This window comes from Citrus clementina, unplaced genomic scaffold (genome assembly GCF_000493195.1).
Source record: "Citrus clementina cultivar Clemenules unplaced genomic scaffold, Citrus_clementina_v1.0 scaffold_3, whole genome shotgun sequence".
Lineage (NCBI taxonomy): Eukaryota > Viridiplantae > Streptophyta > Magnoliopsida > Sapindales > Rutaceae > Citrus > Citrus x clementina.
This window is the reverse complement of record NW_006262339.1, coordinates 43491489-43503612: the sequence shown is the minus strand read 5'-3', so window position 1 is coordinate 43503612 and position 12124 is coordinate 43491489. Positions and strand designations below refer to the sequence as shown.

At 35.5% G+C, this 12124-nt stretch overlaps 2 protein-coding genes across 3 annotated transcripts; one reads left to right on the top strand and one right to left on the bottom strand.

Moving 5' to 3' along the window:
- The first annotated feature begins 880 nt into the window (after nucleotides 1-880).
- Nucleotides 881-2762, top strand: LOC18047857 (RING-H2 finger protein ATL16). Its single transcript, XM_006443793.2, has one exon. The coding sequence runs from the start codon at nucleotides 1209-1211 to the stop codon at nucleotides 2250-2252; it is 1044 nt and encodes a 347-aa protein (XP_006443856.2). The 5' UTR covers nucleotides 881-1208; the 3' UTR covers nucleotides 2253-2762.
- Nucleotides 2763-3570: 808 nt separating this feature from the next.
- On the bottom strand, nucleotides 3571-7076 carry LOC18047856 (protein KINESIN LIGHT CHAIN-RELATED 3). 2 transcript variants are annotated; one of them, XR_002906692.1, is made up of 3 exons: nucleotides 5229-7076; nucleotides 4194-4486; nucleotides 3571-3588 (listed from the first exon to the last, which is right to left on the bottom strand). XR_002906692.1 is itself a non-coding variant. In XM_006443792.2 (2 exons), the coding sequence occupies exons 1-2, from the start codon at nucleotides 6878-6880 to the stop codon at nucleotides 4246-4248; spliced, it is 1893 nt and encodes a 630-aa protein (XP_006443855.1). In that variant the 5' UTR covers nucleotides 6881-7076; the 3' UTR covers nucleotides 3761-4245. The 2 variants fall into 2 exon arrangements, 1 of the variants encoding a protein (XP_006443855.1); XM_006443792.2 differs by lacking the exon at nucleotides 3571-3588 and having other exon boundaries at nucleotides 3761-4486.
- Between the last annotated feature and the right edge of the window lie 5048 nt (nucleotides 7077-12124).

The window sequence follows — 12124 nt, the reverse complement described above, 5'->3', positions numbered from 1 at the left end:
GATTGTTTCTCCTTCCTGTAGGTGAAGATGCAGATTCTTCATTCTATTTTTGGGCAGAAACGTGTTTAGGCTACAGGGGTACAACTTTTTTTAGTCAGATACACTGCACCCATTATTTTGGTAGGAGAACAACCTGGATGGATGAGTATCTGCATCACTTTTCCATTCTGGAAATTTAAGGTTTTTTTTAAAAAATAAAATTTAATTTTTAGGAAAAAAAAAACGAGTTAATTACATAAGAAAATTAGAAAACCAGTCTGGCTTCTTAGTTTTTCATGTAATATTTGATAATCCCACATGTGCGGATGTGGTTCAAGTTTACTACTAATTAATTCGCCTTGAGAAAATCTTTTAAGTATAGTTTTTGCATGCACATCTGTGAATCTCGAAGGTCTTGAATAGATTATAATTTAAAGTAGAGAAATCAAAGTGGTAGTTGCTCACTTGCATCCAGAAAACGTGAATATTAAAAGGCTAAAGTTTAGCTAACAAATTCCTTAATAGCGATTATTAATTGCACGTACAATTTTTTTCCTTTGCCTGATCAGTGTTTACAAAAATCAAGAAATTTATGAATAAAATATTTTGGAGGTAACCCCGATAAATAAAACCGTTCCATTATTTCTCTCTCACATTTCTATTTGCAGGGGTCTTCTAATTTCATTTTTCCGATACATATACACCGCGAAAAGAGGAGTTAAAAATGTATAATGCTTGCTACATTCTGATTTGTATCATAACAGGAAATCTTGGGACCTACCAGCGTGCACAAGGTGACTGGATGATCATTCCATTTGAATACCACGAAGTTAAATTGGGTTTTGCTTTCTCTACTTAAAAAAATAAAATAAAATAAATAAATAGTTCAAAGGCTCTCAATTTTCTTGCTTAACATGAAAGTCTCGCCAGCAGCACTTCAGGGCACGTTTACTTTAAGTGATCTCTTCTTTCGTGTACATGTGCTTCTCAAGATTTTTCATGAATTTTATTCGGGTGCCCATTTCCAAATCAATAAAATCTCTTACTTTAGCTACTATTTTATTCCGCTTGGGCTATGTTAGCAACATTGCCTCTTAGTTTCTCTTTGAAGATAGTCTTTATCTGATTCACATGTACGAGTCTCTTTATTTTAACATTTCACTGAATTCATAAGTCAACCTCACATCATCTGCATCTACTCCAAAAGACTCCTTTGGGATTGTCTGCTTATGGCCCCTGACCACAACCACTTCTATAACCAGGGAGATCAGGCTCTAGCACCCATCAAAAGCCAGGAGATGTTAACAAATCAAGCTTCATTGTCGAATTCGGAATCTGCTTTTCCTATACTAGCCATTGCTATCCTAAGCATCATGGGCACCGCGTTCTTGCTTCTTAGCTACTATGTTTTTGTGAGTAAATGTTGCAATAACTGGCACCTAATTGATCTGCTGAGAAGATTTTCTGTGTTGCGAGCTAGACAGATTGAAGAACCATTTATAGCCCTCTCTCCAACAATGTGGAACCGTGGGCTTGATGATTCTGTCATTCGCGATATCCCAACTTTTCAATTCAAAAGAGAAGGTGAGGATATGAGTATATACGGTTGTGTGGTTTGTTTGAATGAGTTTCAAGAACAAGATATGCTAAGAGTTCTTCCCAACTGCAGTCACGCATTCCACTTAGATTGTATTGATATATGGCTTCAGAGCAATGCAAATTGCCCTCTTTGCCGCACAAGCATTTCAGGAACAACCCGATATCCAATTGATCAAATTATTGCACCGAGACCTTCACCTCAGGGCTCACAGCAATTTAGTGAAAGCCTCATGGGTGGTGATGATGATTTTGTGGTAATTGAATTGGGAGGAGAAGATGAAGTTTTGTTCTCACATAGGCAACAAGAAAGAGACAATTCGTCTGAAGTTTTTGATCAGCCCCGAAGTCAATCACCGAAGACGCTAGAGCAGAAGCTTGGGAACTCAAAACGAAAGAAACGACACCATGTCTCAATCATGGGGGATGAGTGCATTGATGTAAGACAGAAAGATGATCACTTCTCTACCCAACCCATTAGGAGATCCTTCTCACTGGATTCTGCAGCTGATCGACAGCTTTACATAACTGTCCAAGCAATTGTCCAACAAAATGGGCATAATGGAGAGGTTAGTACTAATGAAGAATGTAGTGCCAGAGTCTGCAAATCTTTCTTCCCGTTTGGACGAGTCAGGGGATCAAGAAATGCTGTTCTTCCTGTTGAATTTGAGTTATAGTGTGAGACTGTTCAATTTGAATACTGCTTGTTTAGTTTCTTTTCATCTTTTTTTTTTTTGAGATGTTAGGTTTTTGAAGATGACATTGAACTGTTGCTTGGCAACAATCTGATGAGTGTAGGGTGACTTTGGATTGATTTTTACATTGGGTGAAAAGTTGAAACAATTGCGATTCTTACTGAAATGTAGGAATGGGTGTGGAATTATTGCTTACGCCACTATGGTTGGATAAGACTTCTTATTCTATAATAAGTATCTTCTTCTTCATGAATGAGAATGATTGCTCATCAGAGCCGGGAAAAGAAGGCCGGCCTGATATAGTGGGAGCCAGAGAAGAGGGACCAAACAATGAGTAATCATAAGTGAAACATATAAAGTCTCCTTTAGGAATGGTCACCATTCTCTTTTGCCTTGTAGTTATTATTCTGATGTTGGTGCAAGAGCAGAAGCCATGATTCTGCTCAAGTTTAAGATTAATTATCTGAAAATTATGTAAAGATTAATTATGGATGGAATGTGTTTTTTTTTTCAGTGTTTTTCAGGCAGAAAGAGCCACGTTTGTCTATTCGACTGAAAGCTGTGTTACACAAAGGAGTCGGGGAGGGGCCAATCCATTTTGCACGTACCAATCATGACTATTTGCCAAGGGCAGTTTATGAGGATTGACGTACTCTTAGCAGTATCAACTGTTTAATCTTTACTGATGTGCTTAAACAACAAAGTGGTCTCTCAATGAGCTTTAAGTTCTCACTTGGGTATTTTTGATCAAATCATAACAAGAAGGGATCTATCAAACAAGATACTGAAGATAAAGGAAAACATATTTTGGCCCATCCGGCAACAGATCTGTGAATCTGAGCAATAGTATATCCGCTGAAGTGTACACGGTGCTTTAATTTTGTTTAGCATTTCAATACCATGAATAAATGATACAACAGGAATTTTTTTATTTTATTTTAAATTGTTTCAAAAGAAAGAGCAATTATATATGCATGCAATATGAACATAGAACATCATCAAGATATTAATATCCAGAGTTTCATCATTATCATTAAAATTATTCCTCCCTATCAATTGCTTGTGGATAGCCACTGCCTTATAAGCATTATAATTTAACTGGGGAGAGTCACTAAATACACTAATTCTTGCTTGATAAAAGTGAGAAACAAAGTGAAAAATGCAGCACAAACATGAAAAAGAAGCTTTTGTGAGTGAGTGATCAAGTACCATGTGAAAACCTGTGACGTAGGTCAGATTATTTGCACTAGCTTCTTAATAATGAGCTTTATCAAATGCTCTCTTCTTAATACAGGAAACAATCGAAGCCCATCAAGCCCTATCAACAAGCAATTGATAGGTCTCATGAGAATTGTATGCATAGCATTATGTTATGCAATTATGCAGGCAATAGAAACGGCATTGCACAATAACACGTGTATTAATCAAATTGTGAGCAAATCATAATGCATTTGGGAATGAGAAAGATACAAGCATCATTTTATTGGCCATCTAAATTTCTCAGAGGAATCCCAAGTTCTTAACAGAATACATATAGTATATACATGTAAAATATAATTACAATTATGACCTTTAAAAATCCTTGAATCCTAACTGTTTATTCAAGGCATAAAATAAAACAAACTTAAGGGTCCAAATACCCTTAAGAAGCCTATGAATGTATCATGAATAGCAACTCCAATACAGTACAAAAACAGTACTCATGCAGTAAGACAAACAAACAGGACTACTTAGACCTCATAGAAGAGACAGCCTACTAGAAACAAAATAATGTAATCTCATATTATAATACTCAAGATGCTATCAATACTAAACAATGAAGTAATACTTTGGCATCCCCAAGACAGAATTCAAAAATACATCAATTTGAGTTGCTTAACTGACTAGATGCATCAGTATGACCACTTCTATAATAACACTGACCATAAACAAAGAGTATGGTGATATGCCAAACCATGCCACATGGGGAAGTGTACTACATTGCGCCTGTCAGCTTCTGGTTGATAGAAACATCAGGTTGTGAGCTTTGGCCAGAGACACTAGTTGGGGGCAGGGGCAAAGCTTTTGTGGGAAGCTGATTTATGGATGCACCACTGGCTTTAATCTTTAATTGTTCAAGAAGCCGGCGAGCTTCTCTGAGTTCATCTTGTGCACTTGGTCCATGACTTTCCCAGGCGTCAATTGCTCGTTGCTGGAACTCAATTGCAAGGGTATAGCTGCAACATCCAAGAAAAACTCTAAACTATATTTCTTACCATGGCAGCCCCAAAACTATGACAAAGCAATCTAATTTATCAGTTCATTTCATGTCACATTACTGAGTATTTGCTTGTCTTCATTGTAATACCCAGGGTCTAAACAGGCTGCAGAACAAAATCATGTTTGGATATAATACACACTACCCATGGGATGGCAAAGACAGTTTGACAAAACAGGATGACACATAAACCAAGAGAGAGTAGAGGGATTAAGAAACCTTGTTGCAACTAAAGCAGCCCCAATCTCCCACTCACTTATGGAAGGATTTTGTTTCTTTTAGCTTCAAACCAATTCATGGAATAGTTGGCCATATGTTCTTGTTGAAAATATTTAATTCAACAACAGGAGAAGATCTGGTTTTTAGGTAGGGCACAAAATGGAAACACAAGTTTTAAATTAGTAAAACTTTTCTATTACCAAACCAATTGCTCAAGAAAAACCAAATATTGATGCAGGAAATATAGATTAATAGGAAATTATATTCTTAATTAATATGGCTTCCAACTTGATAACAGCCTTGGAAGAGGATGCAATTAAATTAGGTATCACCGTTTTTATCAATAGCCTAACAGATCCAGAGTGCATCTATTTTATCTTTTGACCAATAGTTACAACAATTTCAGTTAACAATAATTTACACAAATACAAGCTATGATGGGAATGAAACCAAAAGTCAGAGTCCGAGCAAATTGATCTTACCTTCCCATGCTACTGTAAGCTTTTGAAAGGTTTTGACATGCCTCAATAGAATCAGCATGGTGAGGTCCAAGTGAGACATCCATTATGTCCTTTGCAAATGCAAACACCTGTGCAGCAGATTGAGGTCTATCTAGTTCCAAGTATGCAGCCCCCAAATTGTTGTAAATATATCCCACTCCAAAATGCTTGGGACCAAAGCTCTCTTTCAACCTCTCCGCAGCACTCTCTAAGTAGGGAATTGCCTGGGGCACCTTGCCCGTCAACAGAAGTAACCACCCTATTCTAGCAGAAACACTTCCTTCAGAGTGCTGTGCTTGTGGGAGCTTCTCAAGCAAAGCCAGCGTTCTCTTCAACAATGAAATTGCAGTCTCAAACTCATTCATAGACTCATATTGCATAGATATCTCTGAGTATGCATCAGCGACTTCCTCTGGGGATATTGTCTCTTTCTTATCTAGAATCCCACAAGCAATCTCCAAACACCGCTTTGCATCTGCAAATTTTTCCTGATTGCACAATGCTTTCCCCATTGAAATAAAAACTAATGCTCTAGTCTCACTCTCTTTTTCAGTCTGTCGAACAACACCTTTCAATGTATTAATAGCCTCCTCAAACTTCCCCAGTGCAATCTGCATATTTGCAGCATCAATCTCTGCACGAAGCAACTCGGAGCTCAGACCCCAAGTCTTCAAAACCTTCTGCGAAAGCTCATTTTGCTCTAATGCCTTCTGATGCTCCTCCAACCCACTATATATCACCCCAAGCAGCCTCCTGTCATGTGCAACCTCTACAGAATTATGCCCCAAACCCTTTTTATGAATCTCCAAAGCCTTCAAACCAAAAGGCAATGCCTCCTTAAAATTCAAAACTGCAACAAAAGCTTCAGCTAAATCCCTATTCGCCACTCCTAATTCCCTACTGTCTTCCTCTAATATCAGCTCTTTAATCTCCAAACACTTCTGAAGATGCTCCAAAGCCTCCTCTCTCCTCCCCATTGCTGTCTTTACATTTGCTAACTCAAGGTGCACGGCATGCATAATTGGCTTAATATCTTCCACACTTCCACCTAAACCCTCCTCCTCTAACCTGCCTAACATCCTATTAGCTTTACTAAGATACCCCAAACTATCACTAAATCTTTTGAAACTGTAATTAGCAGAACCCATAACTTGTAAACACATAGCAACAAGTAAAGAGGGTCTATTATTCCTCTCATCTTTGTCAAGTACATTCAAAGCTCTATTAGCAAAAGAGAGAGTCATTTCAGGATCACCACCTTCTTGGTCAAGTTTGAGAGCAATTTTCAAACAAACCAACCCAAGCTCTGTTTCGTCAAAAGAAGACTCCATTTGTTTAAAAATTTGGAGCATTTCTTCAGAGGTCTTAGCAGACTCAAAAGCCTCTTCAAGGTCGGATTTTTCTTTGATTTTCCTCTGCCTAGTGGACATTTGAGGAGGATTTCCGACAAGGGTATTGATTGTCTGAGATGGTTGGTGGGTTCTGAATTCCAAGCCATGGGCTTTTGTGCAGGATTTGAGTGGTGAAGAAGAGGAGGTGAGGTCGTGAATGTAATTTTTGGAAAGAAAAGGGGCTAACTTTTGGGGTCGGCAGCGAGTGAGCTGCGAGAGGATTGAAAATGAAGCCCTTTTCATGGCGAAATCTTGTGGATTCTTTCAGAATGCCAATTTCGGTGGTCTTGTTAAACCCTAATTAAACCCCGTTTTCTTTGGTGTTTTTGGTTTCAGTAGTTCTGGGCTTTTGGTCAAAAGAAATTTTGGGAAGGGTATTATAATTCTAACAATATTTTGGATTTGCTTAACTCTTTGAATTCCATTCTTATGTGTTTTTTTTTTTATTGGAGTGGAAGTGTAAGCGTATAATTTTTATGTACTTATTTAAGGAGGAGTGGGAATCCCACTCTTTCCCACTCCCACTTCTTTTTTTTTTTTTATAATTATTTTTTTATTAAATATAACACAATTAAATTATTAAAGTAAAATTATGTTATAATTATTTAAAAATAATTATAATATATTTATTTAAATAATATTAAATTTAAGAATAATTATATTAAACTTATTTAAATATAATATAATTATATTTAGTTAGAATAATAATTTATTTGATCTGAGTTAAAATTATTTAAAATTAATATTACTATATTCATATAGAATTAATAATATTACAACATATTTATACAATTTTAATTGTATTATATTTATTTAATGTTAATGATTAATAATAATAATAAATAGTCTATTTTGAGAAAATATTAATTTTGTACTTATTGTTAATAATAATATTTCACGTGTTGCTCTTATAAAAAAAAATTAATTTACATAATTAAAATTAAAATTAATAAAAATTATGATTTACATAATTAAGAATATTAATAATTATTATTAACTTATATAATTAAAATTAATAATAAAATAAAATAGCTTATTTTATAAATATATTTTTTTATTCACTTTGTAATTAAAAACTACAATTCTTTAATTAAGAATAAAACTATAATTTGAAACAATTCACTCCTAACCTAAGACAAAATAAACACATAAATGAAATTCTAATTCTTATTTCACGCTCTCATTTCAGTATAAGTAAAAAACTTACTCCAACAACCTACTTCACACTCTCAATCTCAATATTCTCATTCTTCATAATTCTCAATCCAATCCGAGAAGTAAAAGCTACCTCCGTCCTGATCTCTCTTTCTTATATTAATCTTACACAACAAATTCAACTAAATATAAAAGATAAGCCTTCACTTTATTAAAACAATTTAAGCATTTTTAAGGTTATTTAAATCCATCATAATATTCAATAACTCATATGCTTAATAAACCCACCATTAGTCCATTATAATTTTAGTTTTTTTTTTTTTTTCATTCAACAAATACTTTGGTGCTTTAGTTTCAAATTTTGGCTGAAGTATAGAGATTTCTCATGCTTGTGTATACACTGTTTCATTGGAGTTAGAAAAACAAACTCATCCTGCTGACATGCTGAAAATTGAAGCATGTATTTTTCAGTTTGGAATTTTATGATTCGGTTGGTCATAGTTAAGCTTGACGATTGGCTTGGAATATATACAGTGAAGCAGCTAACTAGTTGCTTATGTACCTTAGGAGTTAAGATAACCTATTCACCATGTCTTGTTTTTTTGCCATTTGGAACTAAACTCAATATCCTTTTTTTCTTTTTTCTTTTTTAATTTACTTTTTGTCTCTCGTTGGTAAACAAATAATGTTAGTTGGTTTTACTAATGGAACCACTTGCTGTACTTCAGGCACACCTTCGAATCACAATCTTTTTTTTTTTTTTTTTTACTTCATTTTTTATGCAACAGAACATGAACAAGCTATAGTTCTTATCTGTTTTTTACTTCATTTTTATTTTAATCTTAATTTTATGGTTTTTCGTTTTACATATAGAATTTAATCTATTTTGTGGATTAGGAAGCTGGTGAAAGTGTGAAAGAACCCAAAGTTAGTTATATACAAGGATGAGGAGTTTGTTGCGGTAGTTAGTTACAGTACTTCTACTGAGAGTGATACTGAACAATCTCAAAATGCTGGAGACACTAATCTCCTTGAAAATAACGGTTGGCATATTTCACTTTGTTTTTAATGTTAGCCTTCTTTGTTGAATTAAAGCTAACTTTAGTATGCATCCAGTTCAACTTCCAGTAGCAAACGATTAAAGAAAAGAAGAAATGAGAAAATAAAGCAGAAAACACTATCCTTGGCATGTCCTGGAAGGTAATGCATATGTATGAAAGTTCTATGATTAACTTAATGGAAGTCTTGATTCAAATTCTGTCTAGGCAGTCATGGTAGTGTCTAGTATGAGGAGTAACAGGATAGGTAGATATTTGTTTGCCTTCAGAAGATACCAGCTTAAACCAGTGCTATTTAAAAGTATATTTACATTTTGGTCTAATGGTGTGATTCTTGCTAAGGGTGCCAGAGGTCTCGAGTTCAATTGGTCCGAGCCCAAGCATGATTGAATTTTGCACCATCAGATGGTCATTCTCACTTTGCGAAAGAATTGAATCCGAGAATTAAAGAGGTGGAACAAGCAATGATCAAGGATTCTGATTTATCGAAGGAGTATAACGATTACTTAGTCCCTTTTTGTATAGTAATTAAGTCATGGAAATGGTGGATATTTAGAAAAATAATGAAGGAATATTCCTTTTACTGCCCAGTGAATGAGAGATTGCTTATACGTTATCCAAAATTTAAATTGCAGAGTGACAAACTTCTTTGAAATTCTAAATAGACATCAGCGGGAAAACAAAAATGAGATCTGAAGACTATTGACCTTGTTGGGCTTCATAAAGAATGAAAGCAATGGAGGCTATCCTAGACAAAGCCAGTCTTGCATACCCAGACTGCTCAGCCATAGTGACGAAGCTCCGTTCTATGGCTTATAATACTGAAGATCGACGTGTAGCTGCTGAAAAATCAAGCTTCATACCTGGCTTAGCTCGCTACTAGAACCACCCCAAAAGGCCTTCTTATGTATGCAGCTCACAGCTGAGTACTTTGCCCTGCAGCCTGAAGAAAGTTAACGCAACTCCCTAACCAACAAAAGTTGCACTATCTATATCGCTTCTCCAATGCTGTTTTTGCTGACAATATCCTGGTTTGTGCTGTAGCTTCTAACACCACATTCTCTTTTGCAATGATACGATGCCGCTTCTATTCTGGTAATATTTACCCTTTTTTTTTAATTTAATCCCAATTTATCATTAATTTTCTGGTTTATTTTTCCTATTATGATGATGGTATTTCAGTTTCCTAATTAATAATGACAGAAGGGAAATTTTAAACATTAGAAGAATATGAGGGAAATTTGAAACATTACAAGAATATGAATATCTCATACCACTCAAAAATTTGTGTTGAATGAAAAAAAGAAAAAGAAAGACTGCCGAGTGTTTGAGGGTAAATTTGAAAAGATTTTTTTAAATCAATAAATGAATGACATGTGGACAGTTACAAGGACAATATGGGCACAATACTTGAAGTAACATAAAGATGTCATTTGGAAAAATTTACTAAATTGGATGAGCTTGAAAATTAATGGTCAAGGTTATACACTTCAAGACATTTGCGATAAAGAATAAACTTATTACAAAAGGAATATTCTTGTCTTTTTTCCCTATATGTAACATATAACCATAAAATTGTTCTCTCTTTTTAACCAAAAGATGATATTTAACTCTAACTTTTATGTACTTCTCTTACCACTGATCTCTACTATATAGATATTTTATTCACCCATATTTGGAGCAAACGAATTTGTCATTGGTAAATGATACTTGCATGAAGACCTAGTTAGCAGTTTAATGTGATGTCAGCATTACATGTGCATTTTATCTGGGTTTTTCTCACTCTATGCAAAAAGAGCTTGGGCTAAGAGAACCATCTGAAATCCCCAAGCAGATCATAGGTGAAACTTATGGACAAATAAATTCATGGAAGCATGGTACAACAACCATAATCAAAATATAGTATCACTATTCTCATAAGCAAGAGCAGTCACAGTGGTCAAAGCGGAACCCGTGAATTTTGTGAAGTTCTTCAGCAGATTTTTTATTTGAATTCGTCTGATTTTCCTTCATGGTTTTTGAGTTTGTCGGAGAGGTTTCAGAAACCCAGAAGGATGCATAAATTTTTAAATCATTTGAGCCTCTTTCTTGTTGAAGAATTCTTTTCCAGTTTTCCTGCATTATGAAGTATGAACTGATCCAATTGAGTTTATGATTATTTTTGCTTTATACCCCTGTATAGAATTTGTCGTTTACCTTTGTCCTCTCAACTTTTCCTTATGAAAGAATAGCTTTGAAATATTCCACTCAAGATTACTGATATCTCATTGTCAATTAAAAATTGCAAGTAGCTTTAGGGTGAGGCCTTCATGTGATTGATTCTGATGGGACTCCTACTAAACATGCTTTTCGAGATGGAATTAGACTTGTTGATTTCTTGACAATTACATGGTAGGTTAAACTTTTCCTCTCTCATGATGCCCCTCAATAGAAGATATTGACTCTTGAGTTAAATGGAGTGAGAAGTTGTGGCGAGTGATCGGGCCTCACGATAAAACCATGATGCCCAGAACAAAAACAGCTTGGCAGGAGCATCACCAATGAGACCATAATCAAATGTCAAGTTGCGGCCCATATGGGACCGAGTAGACATCGGATTAGGACCCATATGATTTGCTATCGGCATTATAGCATTCTTTTCTTCAGGCAATTAAAACACCACCGATTCGTTGATTTTTCTTTTCACTAATGGTTCCCACTGGATATCACAAACAAGCTGCCATAGGTCCCTATGATTGGCATAATAGTCTTGTGATGCCCGCTGATGGTAGGTCTACTATTACGCATTCGACTTGTCAATTACCATCTAATAGTCCTTGTTTGATGAATCAAGAACTTGTGGCTCGGATTTGCAATATTTCACTAGGCTGCTGCTTGAAGCCCTCATACTGCTTTCCAGGGGCTGTAGACTTGGGCTGTAACCATTGAACATGAGAAGGGCCAGAGAATCGAACTTTAAGATTCCGATGACGTCATCATCAACTGAGATGATCAATTGCTTGTACTACTTTTGATGATTCAAGTCAAAAGCGTAAGCCATATGACGGGAGCCAACTCGCCACAACTAAAAACTATTCAATGACCGTTGACCACAAAAGAATAAATTTGGCACAATAGTGATATGCACACGTCACTTAGCACAGCATATAGCACCGAATGATGAATTTTGAGCCAAGTATAAAAGGTCACAGTAAATCGTCAATTGCAACACTCTTAATCACAACACACGCTCGCTCATTCTCTCCCTCACGCTCTTTCTCACCAAGCCACTGAT